This window comes from Sorex fumeus, unplaced genomic scaffold (genome assembly GCF_029834395.1).
Source record: "Sorex fumeus unplaced genomic scaffold, SorFum_2.1 ptg000045l, whole genome shotgun sequence".
Lineage (NCBI taxonomy): Eukaryota > Metazoa > Chordata > Mammalia > Eulipotyphla > Soricidae > Sorex > Sorex fumeus.
The window spans coordinates 16,089,277-16,107,363 of record NW_026606102.1 but is presented as its reverse complement, the minus strand read 5'-3'; the positions used below and the strand labels follow the sequence as shown (position 1 = coordinate 16,107,363).

The window sequence follows — 18,087 nt, the reverse complement described above, 5'->3', positions numbered from 1 at the left end:
AAAATTGCAAAGAGCAGTGAAGGACCTGACCTTGTACCCTACTCGGAAGCTAACAAATTAACCTGCCAGTGTCATGGAAGCTGACAGAAAACCTAGACTTCTGACACACGGAAATACCAGGACTCTCTTACAGTTTACCATTTCCTATAAGATGACATAAAGTAGACCAAGTTATACCTGCACATGAGTTAGAATGCATTACAAAAGAAAAACCAAGTCTAGAAAATCCAAATCTTCTCAAATGGGCACTAGGTCTAACTACACTTTTCTGCAGACAAATTTTTCAGGCTGGTTACTACATAAACATCCTTCAAAAGATAGAAACACAGAGGGAAAGGTAATACAAGGACTAAGATGTTTGCTTTGTATACAGTCAACCCTGGTTCAATTCCTGGCACCACAACTGGTCCTCCAAGCATTTTTTTAAACATTTTATTATTTTCCTATCTACTATTTTCCTATCAATGTCTATATGATATTTTTATTTGTTCTTGGCACTTAGGACTTACTCCTGGCTCTGTGTACAGAGATCACTCCTGAAAGAGCTCAGGATACTATACGGTGTATTGGGGATTGAAACCAAGTTAACTGCATGTATGGCAAGCAGGCAAGTACCTTAATGACTATACACTCTCTCTGGCCTCCATATGAAAATTTTAAATGAGTACTTCTAAGAGTAAGATTTTTTTTTATGTGAGTTCAATCCTTCCATTCCATTTTTTCTAGGGCCATCAGCGGCCCCAACAGGGCCCTCCCCGAGCTCGGGGAGGTGAGTTCCCAGAGAATGGGCCTCTGGCGAGGGCAGACTGGGCAGGAGATGCTATGGATCCCCTCTCCCCCCATTTTTTAAAGGTGGCAGGAGGCGAGAACAGAAGAGATTGTACAATGGGTAAGGCCCCTTGCCTCACAAGTGGCTGATCTGGGTTCAATAATTCTAAGTTATGAAAAAGAAATTGACAAAGGCAACACATAATACTAGCATGATTGTAATATTCTCCTGGCCTATGAATGTTCCTTTCTTCTAAACAGTAGGTCTTAGTGTTTATGTCTTCAAAAGTGAGGTCTTCTGAGAAAAGTGTCATGTCAAACTTGCAAATTTCTTTTTTTCTCTTCTTTTCTTTTTTTTTTTTTGTGGGGGAGGAGGGGGCTGAAGGATAGGGAGGGAGTACATCCAGCAGTGCTCAGTGCTTACTTTTCGCTCTTCACTCAGGGATCATTATTCATGGATCACTCCTGGCAGGTCTCAGGGGACTATATGGGTGGCAGGGATCAAACCGAGGTAGGATGCATGCATGCAAAGCAAAAGCCCTATCCTCTGTACTATCACTCTGGCCCCAATTTCTCGTAATTCTAAAAGACAGAAAACAAAAGCAGTCCGGATCTCTGCTTATGAGACATGTAGAAACAATAGAGAACTGTATCTCTGGATCCCCAATATTGGATCACTGTAGAATTCGGATGTTAAGAACCTGCACAGTAAGTGATTCATACAAAACAATCAAAGACCTAAATGTCAATGTTATTATTCTTATTCCACTAAACCTAAAATAAGAATACTCAATTGAGACTCACCTTACTCTATAAAATACAAAAATACACAACTAAAATTGACTTTTAAAAAGACCCAGGAGAAGCACAAGAGATGGAGCTTATGATTTGCAATGCAGAGGCCCAAAGTTTGATCCTTAGCACCACATGATCTCCCAAAAGACTAGATACAATCCTAGTGTCCTCTAATCCTAATGGACACAAGCAGCAGAGCACCAAACCCTCAAGCCCACACAACTGAGTCAAGTGTCCAGAGAGCACACAGGGAGGCCCCTCAAAATAAATAAAATTAAACTTTTAAGTAGAGGTAGAGTAGAGGCCCTCCCGTTTATCATCGATTTGCTCGAGCGGGCCCAGTAACGTCTCCATTGGAGACTTTGTTGTTACTGTGTCTGGCATATCGAATACTCTCGGTAGCTTGCCGGGCTCTCCGAGAGGGGTGGAGGAATCGAACTCGGGTCGGCCATGTTGGCTGCGTGCAAGGCAGACGCCCTACCCGCTGTGCTACCGCTCCAGCCTAACACACTTTCCCTGGGAAAGAATGAGAATGGGAAGCTAGGAAGACACGAGGAACAAAGGTGTCCTCTTACTAACCTTTTTCTAATATTATTCTATCATTAAAGAATTTTAAGAATGGGAAGCTGGAGCGATAGCACAGCAGGGAGGGCATTTGCCTTGCACGTGGCCAACCCGGGTTCAATTCCCAAAATTTCATAAGGTCCCCTGAGTACCGCCAAGAGTGATTCCTGAGTGCAAAGCAAGGAGTAACCCCTGAGCATCGCAGGGTGTGACCCAAAAGCAAAAATAATAATAATAATTTTAAAAACAGGGTAAATTGAAGAAAGGTGGAGGTGGGGGGCAGGGGCAGGGGTTGTATATGTGACTAGAAGTTAACTAAAGCTATTAAGATATACATAACCAAAACTTGCGTCCACTTTCCTAAACCACAACTTGATATCTTGTCCTTTCTATCTCAATTATTCCTCCTTAAGCACAAGTTAAAAGACTGCTCTTAAAATTATCTCAAATATTCACCCTTAAAATCAGAGTTTTAGATGTAGAAAGATAGGACAGGGGTTAAGGCACTTATATTGCATTAGTTGACTCTGCCAGGTGTGGACCAAAACCCTCCACAAAAAAATCAGAGTGAGTGAAATCATAATCAGGAAGAGTTATATAGATTTATATAGCAATTCAGCAACAGCATTCAAATTTTAAAGGTTTACAGGCTGGAGCAATAGCACAGCGGGCAGGGCATTCACCCTGCACACGGCCGACCCGGGTTCGATTCCCAGCATTCCATATGGTCCCCTGAGCACCGCTAGGGGTAATTCCTGAGTGCAGAACCAGGAGTAACCCCTGTGCATTGCCGGGTGTGACCCAAAAAGAAAAAAAAAAATTTAAGGTTTTCTTTAGCTTTAGGCCCTATATTTTGCCATTACAGCGGTAGGGCGTTTGCCTTGCACGCAGCCAACATGGCCGACCTGAGTTCGATTCCTCCGCCCCTCTCGGGGAGCCCGGCAAGCTACCGAGAGTATCTCGCCGGCACAACAGAGCCTGGCAAGCTACCCGTGATGCATTCGATATGCCAAACACAGTAACAATGAGTCTCACAACGGAGACGTTACTGGGCCCACTCAAACAAATCAATGAACAACGGGAGGACAGTGACAGTGACAGTGAATCCTCTATAAAAGTTGTCATTTTTATAAAAGTGTCTTACAGTTACATAAAGGCCAGGAGGATTGCTCCACAGCTTGGAAGCTGATCTCATGTGCTGGGGGAAAAGACAGATGGGACAGAGAAGAGACCACTAAGTAAATGATGGCTGGAGGAGTTACTCGGGATGGTAGATGTGTGCTGAAAGTAGACTATGGACCAAACATGATGGCCGCTTAGTACCTGTATAGCAAACCATAATACCCAGAAGGAGAGAGAAAAAAAGAGAGAATGTGCCTGCCACGAAGGCGGGGGATAAGAGGGAAGGGAGTGGCTGGAGGGATACTGGAAATGTTGGTGATGGAGAATGGGCACAGGTGGAAGAATGGGTACTCGAACATTGTATAACTGAAACATAATCATGCAAGCTTGTAAGTCTGTAACTGTATCTCACGGAGATTCATTAAAGTAAAAAAATTTTAAATAAAAAAAATTTAATGGGTTGCACTGAAGTTACAACCCTTAACTTAATTATCAAAAGTCCAATTGTTTTTTTCTGGTTGGGGGGGCCACAGTCAGTGATGCCCAGGGGTTACTCCTGTCTCTCACTCAGGAATGACTCCTGCTGGTGCTTGGGGGGAAATTCAGGATGCTGGGGATCAAATCTAGGTGACCAAAATGTGACACAAGTGCCCCTCCCCGCTGTACTATCAATTTGGCCTCTCAAAAGTCCAATTCTTATTCTACCAATGACAGATTTGACTATTCAAAATCTTAGGACAGCAAATGGTAGATGATACCTAAAAATATACAAAAATTTCAATTTTCAGTCTAGTGTACCATACCAATGTTCACAATATACCCTCAAGCTATTCACTGAAGGGACCAGACAGCACAGAAAGTAAGACACTTGCTTTGTTTGCAGCTACAGTGTATACAACTATGGTTCAAATGCTCAGCACCAGCAGGGGTCACTCTTGAACACATGCCAGAATGACAATGATCTTCATTGGTACTGCTAAAAGACAGTAAGTAATAAATAGTATGTATAGTGGGTAGATTACATCTAGTTCCCCCAAGCACAGCCAGGAGTGATCCCTGAGCACACAGACAGAAGTAAGCCCTGAGCATTGTTCATAGAATTCATACAGTAGGGGAAATAAGTACACAAAGTGACTATGCAGTCTAATATAACTCAGTAAGACAAAAATGAACCAAATATACATAAGAAAAAACTGATACATTATAACTGGTCACAAAGTATTGACAAGCAAAAGGAAAGTGATGGGTTTTGAAAGATAAAATTTTCCAAAGGTACACATATAATGAGTTCAAAGATAGGTAGTCATGAAACAGTACGTTCTGTTATAAGCAGCAAGTATAAACATAAATGCTTCATTTTCCTGTCATAAAATGAAACAGAACCAAGATTACAAAATCAAGAAACCAAAAAATGGAAATAACTTCAAGTCATCTAGCTCAACTGTTCACAAGTGCAGTCCTTGGTTATGCAGCATCAGCATAACCTGGAAACCTGACAGGAATGAAAATCTGTTAAGTCCCACGTAAAACCAATGCATCACTCTGGGGTGAAGCCCAGTAACCTAGGGTTTAACAAGCTTTCCAGGTAATTCTTAGTCAAGTTTAAGTTTGATTCAGCATTTTTTAAAAAATTCTCAATGACATTTTTAGGCAGATCATACTTTGTAGGTAAGTATCTTGGGCACTACAAAATGTTCAACACTACTTCTGTCTTGTACCTACTAACTGACAATTGCACTCCCAAGTTGTGACAGCTAAAAATGTCTCCAGACCTTGTCTAATGTCCCTAATGTAAGTTGCCATAAATAATATATAAAGGAATATATGTTATTATCTTCCAGGAAAACTTTATTGACAACAACAGGTGGTGGTTTGACACTAAGGATTGCTGAGACTTAATCTAGATCACTTATCTAAATCATAACTGAATGTCCTTAATCCCACTGCTGCCAAATGACTGTCCAGGCTATCTGAATATTTGAGCTAGTCTACTTTTCAAGTAGCTGTGTCACTAGGGAGATATTCCTTTTACAAGCTCTATATCTGAAACACAGGAAGGATAAATCATTTGCTTAGAGAATCACAGCCAATACAAAAACAAAACACTAACAGCCTCCAACAGAGATGTAATCATATAATGCTATCTGTGAATCACTCAAATGTGTCAGCACTTTGCATTTACTAAACCTAGAAAACAAAGTATTGGTTTTAGAGACTGGAGAGACAGATCAACAGGCCAGAGCACATGCTTTGCAGGCTGGAAATCCAGGTTTGATCCCTGGAACCACATGGCCCTGTAGCACTCCTGGGCAGAGAGCCAGGAGTAGCCCCTGAGCACTGCAGGGTGTGACCCAAAAACCCAAAGAAAAGTACTAGTATCACCAACATAAGGTACTAGTGGAGAAAGTTAACGGTTATTTAAAAGACCCAAATAGTATTTCAGACTCGTAGACCACAGGCTCTATCTCAGCTATTTACCTGTCACTACACAAGACACAAGGTAAATAAATGGTCCTGGCAGTGTTCCAGTAAGCAGCTAATTTACAAGCTATTATTTCCTGATCTAGTCTCTAAAACCTATCTGGTAAACAGACATCAAACAGCTTTATTGAACAAATCTAAACTTCATTCCACAGCCTCCACCAATGAGTTTAGAAGCAGGACACTGAATAGTAGACTAGGAATGCACAGACAAAAATGTCACTCCTCTTTCCCTTCCTTCCATTTCCCCCTTTCTCCTTGCCTTCCTTAGAATATATGTTATATGCCAGAAACTACTCAGTTATTTTTGCATGTATGTCTTTTGGAGAAATTTATTAATAGTGGGTGAGACTTGTTATATTCTAGACCTACAAGCTCTCTGACACTTTGTGTTGGAAATGAATGCTACTATGTGTACCTGGATAAAAACCTCTGTTTCAAACCAATCCATGACCCTGGACTAGTCACTCTCTTTTTCAAGGATTCAATTTCCATAAAAGAAAAATGAGAAGAAGAAAACATTATCTCTGAAGTTCCCTGCAGAAAACAGACAAGTACCTTGAACCTATCAACAAATAAAAATAACAGCAAAAATGTACTTAACATTTTCTGTGTCAGACACCTATATTAATCACCTAGTATATACGAAATCATGAAGAAACTGTGGCACATAAATGTGAAATAAGTGATCAAAGACTATGAGTGCTAGTGGCAGAGTTGTGACTCAAATACAAGTGACTTGATCTTCAAAGGCCATGTTCTTGTTTATATGTTTTCGGGCCACACCCAGCAATGCTCAGGGGTTATTCCTGGTCCTGAACTCAGGAGTACTCCTATCAAAGGCCATATTCTTAAACTCTTCTAAGTTTACACATGGCAAAATATTTTATTTTCCCAATGGCAAACAATACAAAAACTGAAACAATATGGTTTATTCCTTTAATGAAGAGAATAACAGAGAAAGGAAAGAACAATAAAGAATACTTTCAACCATAATGTCCTACCAAAGAAAACATATGATGCTTCAGAGATAACATCAAAAAAAGAAAAATTACCCAGGAACCATAGCAATAGTACAGCAAGCAGGATACTTTCCTTACCAGCCGACCCAGGTTCAATCCTCAGCATCCCATATGGTCCACAAAGCATCACCAGAAATAATTCCTGAGTCCATAGCCAGGAGTTAGTTATCCCTGAGCATCACCAGGTGTGGCCCAAAACAAAACAAACAAAAAACAAAACAAAACCAGCTATCCAGTTGGACCAATACCACTTCTGCCCACATCTCTTTTGTAGAGGCTATATCTTTGTGCCTGTTTAAAAGGAAAGAAAGGCAAGAGGGTGTAATGGGTAAGTTGCTTACCTTGCAGGCAGATATTAAAACTCTGACTACCAAGAATATGCCCCGCCCCCTGCAGCAGAAAATAAAAAAAGAAAAGAAAGAAAAAGAGAAAAAAGAAAAAAAAAACCTCTGTTTCATTCAGAAGAGAAAAATGTTATAAAGGCATAGATTACTTACAAATGAATTACCGGTAATATCATTGTAGAGTCTTTCCTTCAAAGAGGAACTGACAGTAAAGTTCAATAATGAAAATGTATAAAGCTGGGGCTGGAGCAAAAGCACAGCGGGTAGGGCATTAGCCTTGCACGTGGTTGACCCGGGTTCAATTCCCAGCAGCCCATATGGCCCCCCGAGCACTGCCAGGAGTAATTCCTAAATGCAGACCCAAGAATAACCCCTCTGCATCGCTGGGTGTGAAGAAAAAGAGGAAAAAGAAAAGAAATTAAAAAGAAAGAAAATGTATAAAACAATTTTGGGGCTTTTATTTTTGTTTGAGGGCCACACCTGTAGGTGCTCAGGATTTTCTCCTGGCTCTCTGCTCAGAGATCACTCCTGGCATGCTCAGAGGACCACATGTGATGCCAAGGATGGAATCGCCGTCAGCTGCACACAGGGAAAAAAAAAAATGATTTTTGGAAAGGCCACACATGACTTTGCTCAGAAACTACGCTAAGCTCTCTGCTCAAAGGCCACTCCTGGTGATGCTCAAGAGTCCTTATGTGGTATCAGGGATCGAACCCGTGCCAGCCATGTGCAAGGAACAGAGCCGGGATTAAGTCCTGAGCACAAAACAAGGACTTAGTCCTAACCAACCTAAAACAACTACCCCCGAAAAAGATACAATGTAATCTCTGGAAGTTGGTTCAGAAACAGTAATTTTTTATATTACACAGGTTTTTTTTTAAATCACAGAGACAGCAAAATATGTCTGATATACATCTATATATCTACAACTGTTTGGCTATTTTAACATCTGTAAGCAGACCAACTACAGTCCCAAAAGTTGTTTGATAAAATTATTTTTGCTCTATAATCTGAGCCTAAAAAAGAAAAAGTGTTTATGGATGCAACCACTACAAACATAATATGAAGTTTCATCTAAACAGAACTCTTTGTAACAAGGACTCTAATTGGAAGGGGGGAAAACAGTCCTGAGTGATCAAAATCTGCCTGTTTTTTTTTTAAAACCAGCAAATCCCCTGTTAAACTTTAGGTACACTGTTCTATTCATTCCTTTACCAGTTACACCTATTCTAATGCTATTTACGCTGAAAACTAAGTCATGTTTTTAGATTCTAAAAATTCTAAACTCATTTACTCACAAATGAATTTACAATTGTAAATTAAAACTGATATTGTCATTTTCTCAAATCAATATTTTAGTGGTATAACCAGTATAGAAAATATGAGGCTTGAATCATGTCTGCCCGGAGGGGAAAGGGTGTTGCTCCCTTCCGCCCTCCTCCCTCTGGAAAGAAAGATGGCGGCCACATGGGAGTCTTGTGGACAGCAGGTATGAGCCGGGGGTGTCGGGGCGACTAAAACCTCATGGGAAGGGGGGCGTTCCGGTCCGTCCTTCACGCCCTACCGAGGTCACCAGTTGCCCCCCACGAGCAGCTCTCCAGCACAGCCACGGCCCCAGAAGCACAAGGACTTAATGCAGAACCCGGCAGCTTGGAGCAGAAAAGTGAACGGACTATGCGTTAATCCAGGCCATCATGTCTGTCCGGAGGGGAAAGGGTGTTGCCCCATTCGCCCTTTCCTCTCTGGAAAGAAAGATGGCGGCCGCATGGGAGCCTTGTGGACAGCAGGTATGAGCCGGAGGTGTGGGGGCGACTAAAACCTCATGGGAAGGGGGGCGTTTCGGTCCGCCCTTCACGCCCTACCGAGGCCACCAGTTGCCCCCCACGAGCGGCTCTCCAGCACGGCCACGACTCCAGAGCACAGAAACCAATTTCTTAACTATCTGACTTTCAGTAGAAATACTTCCAGGGTCAATAAGTAAAATAGCAGAAATTCAAAACCAACATTTAATTCTTGAACCCAGCTGTAGAAAGCAAATCACTTCACAATGCTTTTTCAGCATGTCTGATGGGGGGGGGGGGGGGGTAAACTCTAAATAATAGTGGTGAATCTTTTATTGAAACAATGAATCTAATCAAAGCAGGTAGAGTGTTAACTAGAATTTATCTGCCTCACAGGGACGGGGAGGGGTGGGGGGTGGGGTTTTATTGGGGTTCTTCATGGTAAAAAATAAGTATTGGTAAAGGGAAATGTGTTTGATATTTGCATGACTGAGACCTAAACCTGAAAGCTTTGTAACCTTTCCCACAGTGATTCAATAAATAAATAAATAAATAAATAAATAACAAAAAAAAAAAGAAAATATGAGGCTTGAGAGATAGCTTAAAGGGCCAGCATTCATGCTCTGTTGTAGGCAAAAGGCATAGGTTAGATTCCCATACACCATATAATATCCCAAGCACTGCAAGAACCTACAACCCAGAGCATTGAGCCCAGTGTTGCTTCTGAGCACCACCATGTGTGGCCCAAGAACCCAAATGGGAAAAGAACAAAATAGGCAGTTCCTAAAAAATTTCAAAATAGAAATACCATGAGTCAATAATTCTACTGGGCATATGACCAAAGGAATATACAGTAAAGCTCAAACAGGTATTTGGACACCTGTATTCATGACAGCATCAATGATTCACAATATTCAAACACGGAGGGAAGGTAATGAATGGATGAGCAAAATGTGGCATATACATTCAACAGAATATTACTCCACCTAAAAAAAGAAATTCTCTCATATGCTACATTAAGGATGAACATTACAAATAAGTTAAGGTGCACAACAAGGACTCCTTAGGGCACCTGCCTTGCATGCATGAGGCCACCAGCTCTACCCCACACTGCCCACATGTGGAATGCAATATCAGCAAGATACATAATTGTAATAACATTATGTTGAATTAAATATGTCAATCACAAAAGGACAATACTGTGTAATTTCAATTCTATAAAGTCTGTATTCACATACATGAAGTAGAACAGTGCATCACTAGGAATGTGAGAGAGAAGAATGACAAATTATGGATAGATATGGTTTGTAAGATAAAAAGAATTTTGGATGGGCCACAGCTATCGTACAGTAGGTAGAAACTTGCCTTGTATGTGGCCGATTTAGGCTCAATCCCCTGCACCCTATATGGTTCCCTGAGCACACACAGGAATAAACACTGAGCACAGCTGAGTCTGGTTTAAAAACAAATTCTGGAGATGTATGGTAATGACGTTGCAAAACCACAATAAGAATGTACTTAAAAATAGTCAATTAGGAGCTGGAACCATAGTTACAGCAGGTAGGGCATTTGCCTTGGGCACAGCCCACATGTGTTCTACCACTGCCAGTATTCCACATACACTGCCAGGAGTAATTTCTGAGTGCAGAGCAAGGAGCAATCCCTAAGCATTACCAGGTATGCCCTTCCCCCAAAAAACAAAAATGAATTGAACACACTTAGAAGTAGTTACTATTGGGCTGGAAATGACATTTGCCTTGCACACAGCTGACCAAATTTTAATCCCATGGCACCAAATGTGATTCCCTGAGCCTCATGAGGAGTGATCCCTGAGCACAAAGTCAGGAATAACCCCTAAGACCACAGCCACGTATAACCTCTCCTTCTTTAAGGAAAAAAAAGCATCATGTTAACCATTTTGTTTTGTTGGGGGCGGGGGGGTATACCTGGCAGTGCTTAGAGCTTACCACAGCTCTGTGCTGAGGAATCACTCCTGATGGTGCTCAGGGGGACCATATATGGTGCCAGAATTGAACCTGGGTCAGACACATGCAAGGCAAGTGTTTTAACCACTTTGCTCTCTCCAACCCAACACGGCAAATTCTAAGTATATTTCACTATAATTTTAAAAGCTGTTTAATTGGGAGGGATATTTTTTATTTGGGGGAAAGAATCTTTAAGAGGGCAAGCTAGATAGCTGTGCTTATTTATATTTATGCTTTGATCACTAATCTACGAAGTCCCAAACCAATCCCACTAGGTTATAATCTCACATTTACTACTGACCGAATTATAGCTCAAATTTGGAATATGGGTACGTGGGTGATGCTCGTTTCTTCTACAACTGGACTAATCTGTCTTCCCACATAGTAAACTATGTAAACAAAATAAACAAAAAATTAAGTTCTATTTACCACATATGATTGTTTTCCATTTCTTTAGTCCTTTCTAAACTGAGTTGAAATATTTAAAGAAAATGTAAAAACCCTTTCAAAAGCTTCTCCATATTAATACATTGTTTACAGAGTCTATAACCGAAATCTAAAATGTAGTTTTAAAATTCTATTCACATTTAAAAATTATCTTGCCTGCAAGGCAAAGCCTGGCAAGCTACCCATGACATATTCAATAGGCCAAACACAGTAACAAGTCTCACAATGAAGACGTTACTGGGCCCGCTCAAGCAAATCAATAAACAATGGGAGGACAGTGCGACAGTCCCTTTCTACATAAAAAGTATTGAGCATTAAAATAGTATTTTTCGGGGGTATGGTGCCGCCAGCAGGTCAATCTGTACCTGTGAGGCAAGTGAGTGCATCAGCAGCCTGATGGCACCGTTAGGCTTTCAGATACCCCAATATTGCTGCTGTGTCTTTGGCCAGACCCCAAAAACTTGGGGCAAAGTTTACCAAGAAAGTAAACGGCCAAAAGTTAGGTATGTGGGAGACACACCCACAAACCACCTCAGGCTCAGCTGCATAATTGGAGGCATGCTCTGGTTCCTGATCAAACTGCTTAATGGCCATGATCCCAAGGACTCAGAAACGAATCTCGGAACCCAAAAGGCTTTTGGCAGAAATGCATCCTGTTCCTGCAACAGGTTACTTACTGGTGCTGGGCCACTCCAGGTGGGAATAGGTTTCGTGCCTTGGCCTGTTCCCCTTGGTGGCCCAGTGACCACCATCCTCCAGAGGACACTGAACAGTCAAGTCTGGGCCTGCAGTGATGAGACACGCGGAGCCTCACCAGACGGGGGTGGAACCGGCCCTTTCCTCCCCATCCCAGCAAGACCCCAAATTGCTGCCTACAAATGGCCTCTCTGGCTCCTGATCAAGCTAATTAATGGCCATGATCCCAGATACTCAGAAACAAATCTTGAAACCCAGCAGCTTTTGGCAGAAATGCATCTGGACCACATACAAGGTGGCCACTGCCTGAGAGCTTATTGGAAAGCCAGGTATGAGCTGGTGGTGACAGGGCAACTGCATTCTCATGGGAAGGGGGGCGGTACCAGCTCGTCCTTCATGCCCTACCAAGGTCACGAGTTGCCTCCCACAAGGGGCTCTCCAGCACGACCATGGCTCCAGAGGCAAAAGGACTTATAGTCCAGCCGCCTTCCCGCCCCCCCCCCCCCCCCCCCCAGCAGCAAGGTGTGTGCCTCCTCAGAGCTTATAGGAAAGCCAGGTAGGAGCCGGACAATGACAGGACAACTGCAGTCTCATAGGAAGGGGGTGGTACCGGCTCGTCCTTCATGCCCTACCAAGGTCATGAGTTGCCCCCCCACGAGCGGCTCTCTGGCACAGCCATAACACCAGATGCACAGAAACCAATCTCGTAATTATATGGCTCTTTGCAGAAATCCAAAATCCCGGCAACATTATATGATTCTCATAACCAGCTATAGAAAACAAAGTATTTCACAATGCCTTTTCAGCAATTCTGATCATTGGGGGGGAAATTCTAAACAATAATGGTGCATCTTTTGTCGAAATAATGAATGTAATCAATGTAGAGAAGAGTTAAGTGGAAATCATCTGCCTCACAGGCATTGGGAGGGGTGGAAGGGGGGTATATTGGGGTTCTTGGTGGTGAAAAATGAGTACTAGTGAGGGGAGAGGTGTTTGATCATTGTATGACCGAGACTTAAACCTGAAAGCTTAGTAACTTTTCCCACAGTGATTCAATAAATAAATATAAGAAGAAAAAAATAAATAAAATTATGAAAAAAAAAGGTAAGGTGGAGTTCATGCCCAATTCAATCAGCTAATCAGTGGCTGAATAAATAGCAGTACTCCTACATAAAAATAAGTAAATAAAATAGTATTTTTCACAATAATATAAAAAATATTATTTTACTAAGTTCACTTTTAAAAGAGGAAATGTATTTGTCTAGATTCTGGAAGAACACAGCATCATGCAATTACCTGCATGCAAAATAAATTTCCCAGTTTCTGTTAACTGCATAAATGCTTGCTTTTATTTGTTCACTGATTTATAGTTGTTCGCAATATTAAGGAATTTCAGGGGCTTATTCCGTATGTATACAAATTGTTACCATTCCCACCACTGCAGTTCTAGTGCCATGCGACCAAAGTTATAGTGCCATCCTACCACCAAAAGCCCACCTTTTCTTTCTTCTTCCTTCCCTCCCTTTTCCTATGGTAACCACCATAGTGTTCACAGTCTAGTAGTTGTTTTTTTTTCAGTTTGTTTGCCTTAGTGATTCATACCCACATATGTGTGAATCCATACAAGATTTATCTTTCACTTCTTTACTTTTTTTACCTAGTCTCAGTGTTCTGAAGGTCTACCTACTCTTGTGCCAAAGGAAACATTTTCTTCTTTTTAATGGTAGAGTAGTATTCCACATAATAACAGCCTTATCCAGTAATCTTTTGATGGACACTTAGACTGATTCCATGTTCTAGCTACTGTGAATAAGATGCTATTTTTAAGGTTAGTTCCATAAATATTTTCCAATAATTTATCTGGAAAAAAAGAATTTCCAATAATTTGTCTGAAAACTAAGTCCACAAAAACAAACTGATCTGGAATCATTTTTTCTGAAAGATATATAAAACTCCTGAACTCACATAAGGCTAATGTGTTTAACATGTACATAAACTATCCTACATAACTGTATATTCTACCAATAATGTTCTTTACCTATTTATTTTATTCTATTTTATTTTACTTTTACTTTTGGGGGTTATACCCAGCAATGCTCAGGGGTTACTCCTGGCTCTGCACTCAGGAATTACTCCTGGCAGTGCTCGGAGGACCATATGGGATGCTGGGGATAGAACTTAGGTCAGCAACATGCAAGGTAAATACCCGCTGTACTATCACTCTAGCCCTGGTTTTCTTTTTTTTAGCGAAACATCATGTGGTACAGTTGTAGACTTACAATTTTTTTGTGCTTGGGTTTCAGTTATACAATGATTGAGTTATACAATGATTGAGTACCCATCCCTCCACCAGTGCCCATTCTCCACCTCTAGTGCTCCCAGTATCCCTCTCACCCCCACCCATCCCCCATTGCCCCCACCCCACCTCACCCCTGTGGCAGGGCATTCCCTTTTGTTTTCTCTCTCCTTTTGGGTGCTGTGGTTTGCAAAAGATCTAGACCCGTTCTTTACCTATATAACATGAAAGCACCAGGAGTAATTTCTGACTGCAGAGCCAGGAGTAACCCCTGAGCATAGCTGGGTATGGCCAGAAATTAATTAAAAGTAGGCCAAAAATCCAAGACTTATTCTGATCCTACAAAACACCAAAATCTGTGGTTAATTTTTAAGAACCCTTCTTTTGAGTTAGGAATTATATTTTTAAAAAATTTGGTATTTGCAAACTCCTAATGTATCTCAAATAATGGTATTTGCAAACTCCAAATACATTAGATACCCTAGGGTAACCTAAAGAGCAAATTCTGCACATGAACATTAAGTTGTAAAATAAGAAACGTTTTTTAAAAAAAAGTATGGGACTAAAATTCCAACATAATCTCAGAAAGGAAAAATGAAAAATATTGCCTACTGTGCTAGTGTCTGACCATGTGCAATGATGAATGTTAAAGGCAAAGTCTGCCTATAGATAACAGCTACTTCTAGGTGAAAGCCAAAACCAATGGTTAAAGATATCTTACTACACTATTTTCTTCACCAAACAACAAAATGTCAAGGTGGCGTTCGCTGGACATTAGCTTTAACTCCAAGTTTCTCATGAAGCAGCAGCTCCTCTTTCAAAGGGTCTTCCTACGACAACCTGTTTACCAGTGTATACACTACAGCTGGATCTGGAGAAGGAATAATGTTTGTTAATCCTTCGAAACTATTCCTGAAGAAAGAACATCCGACGAGTAATTCAAATCTGTAGTGGAGGAGAACGTGCGGGGTGAGGTGGTAAATTCCCTAGGCTGTGAAGGCTCCACAAAGATACTTTGTGTCTATGCAGGCAGTTTGCCCCTTCCTTATCTGCCGGGCAAAGACTCCACTGAAAGGCATCAAAGACTCACGTGTTCATTTCTCCCCGAAAATGATCACAATGCCTTGCTCACCCTCACATTCTTTCTTACTCTCCCGTGAATTCACCACACCCACAACATCACGCGTTCCACATCCACACTCCCTTACAGCCTCACACTCTGTACCCCCAAATCCTACACGTTCGCCATCTGACTGAGAAAACACGCACGGTCCACACACCCAAATACGCAAACAGCATAATCCCTGCTGTCAGAACAGCCTCCAACACCCAACACAACCTGTGAATTACCGACACACACACACACACACACACACACACACCCGGGGAGACCGAATAAAAGCCCAACACACACACACACACGGCTACAGCGCGCTCCAAGTCGTCGCGGAGGAGGCCACCCTTCTGGCACCCGAAATGCACGAGGCCTGAGGAGCGGGGGCCGGGCCGGGCACTTCACCTGAAAATCCGCCAGGATCATCTCCCGGTCCATGTTGGACGCCATGGCGGCTGCTGCGTTCCGAGGCCCCGGGAGCGCGGCGCGCACCTGGGAGGAAGACGGCGCCTCCTGCGGCCGTCGCCGCCGCCGCCGCCGCCGCCGGGCGCCGAGGGGCTGGCGGGGGAGCCGGCGGGCGGGGCAGCGCGGAAGGCGCTAGTCGCTCATGCACTCGGTAACCTTCAGGCGCCCGGGCCGCCCGCCTGCGCCCCGCGGGTCGCGCGCCACGGCCGCCGGGCCCAGGGAGGCTGGTCTGGAGGCAGGTCGCTCTGACTGTCGCCGGCCAGGATGGGGGCAGGTTGCGACAGCGCGCGCCGGCTCCCTCCGGCGGCGGCTGGGCTGGCGGGGGCGGGGAGACGAGCGAGCGAGCAGGCGGGCGAACGCCGCGGCCGCCTCCGCCTCCTCCGCTTCCTCCCCGGCCGCCGCCTCCGCCCCTGGTTGGCCAGAGCCGAGGCTGTCGCACATTTTGCCTGTCATCGAGGTCGCAAAGCGCCGCTTTGCGGCTGCCACGTGACTCCCCTCCTGTCAAGCGACTACCGGGCTGGGAGCTGCCAGCCGCGGGCGGCGGTGCCAACTTGCAACTGCGGGAGCCTCCAGTCCCGCAACAGGTTATTCCGGTTTAGGTCGAAGCGAGGGCCTCAGGGGACCGCCTCCCTCAGGCTGCGCTGGGGATCAGATTCTGCGTCTTACGTGGCCACCTAGTAATGCATTTACTCATCAGACCTCGCAAACGACTCAGTGCGGTAGCAACCCTTCTGTCGCACAGCCTTTCGTGAATGTACCTGCTTTCTAACGAAGTTTCACCCGAATGCAACTTCACATGGTCTCTTCACGCCCAACCTCACTGCTAAAACCCTTTACACAGTGACACTCAACTCCCAAGACCCCTGTCGCCAGCACCCTCAGATTCGCAACAGAGGTAACCAGACTCCCATGCTAGGCGTGGGGAGACGTGAAGGTGAAGAAGGTCAGAATATCCACAAAAAATAAAAATAGGGGTTTGTGTGTTACGATTTTTTTAAAAAGCCTATTCTGCAGCATATATTTTAGATACATCTTAGAGACAAGGACAGATTGAGACCAGCTTTGAATAAAGTCAATACTTTCATCATAAATTAAGCAATTTTATTAGAATTTTAACGAAAGTACTAAAATGTTTAACATGGTTTAGGAGTTGGCACTCTTGAGCTAAAAGTAGCCATACCCTGGATACAATGATTTGGGGCACTTTGTAATTATCATTGCATGTGGAGGGAGAGATTCATTTATTTAGTTTTATTCATTTATTTAGTTTTATTCATTTATTTAGTTTTGTTTTTTGGGCCTTATCTTATCATCTCATTCCTACTTTGGACAAACTGGCAGGCTACCGAATGTAGCCTGCCCACACGGCAGAGTCTGGCAAACTCCCCGTGGCGTACCCAATATGCCAAATACCAGTAACAATGAAGGGTCTCATTCTCCTAACTCTGAAAGAGCCTTGAATATGGCATTTTTAAAAAAATCTCAAGGCTAGGACGAAGGAGACGTTACTGGGGCCTGCTCGAGGCAATCGACGAATAACAGGATAGTCGTGATCATGGGAGGGAGAGAGGAGAAACTTCCACATGAGAAAATATCATCTTCTAGACTATAACAGTATTTATTTGCCTTAGGAAGTATGTAAAATTCTAAAACTGACCTGGTGTGAGACTGTCATTTTTATGCTGTAATGGAAATAGATACTAGTGAAATCACCATTAGAATCAAGGCCTGGGGGGGCTTGGAGCGATAGCACAGCGGGTAGGGTGTTTGCCTTGCACACGGCTCACCGAGTTTGATTCCCAACATCCTGTATAGTTCCCCGAGCACCGCCAGTAGTAATTCCTGAGTGCATGAGCCAGGAGTAACCCCTGTACATCGCCAAGTATGACCCAAAAAAAAAAGTCAAGTAAAGGCCCTTCCGTTGATCATCAATTTGCTCGAGCGGGCCCAGTAACGTCTCCATTGGAGACTTCGTTGTTACTGTGTTTGGCATATCAAATACATCACGGGGAGCTTGCCACAAGAAAAAAAAAATCAAGGCCTGGGTTTTTGTGTCCTCTGAACTAAAGAGCACTGTGGTGTTTCAGTGATCTTGGTTTATTCTGTGTTTTTCTTTAAATTTAAAAAAAATTAATGAAAACCTGGCCTACAACTCTCAAGTTTAATTCTAAATTCTAAATCTGAATTTAGACCAGAATTAGCTTAAA

General features: G+C 43.0%; 1 protein-coding gene across 1 annotated transcript in view; it reads right to left on the bottom strand.

The window, feature by feature from the left end:
- FAF1 (Fas associated factor 1) overlaps nt 1–16,268 on the bottom strand; it is a 431,446-nt gene extending 415,178 nt beyond the window's left edge. The window contains exon 1 of the mRNA XM_056122297.1: nt 15,821–16,268. Within this exon, the coding sequence (XP_055978272.1) occupies nt 15,821–15,865 (45 nt within the window). The 5' untranslated portion in view covers nt 15,866–16,268. The remainder of the gene's footprint in view (nt 1–15,820) is intronic.
- Nucleotides 16,269–18,087: the final 1,819 nt, after the last annotated feature.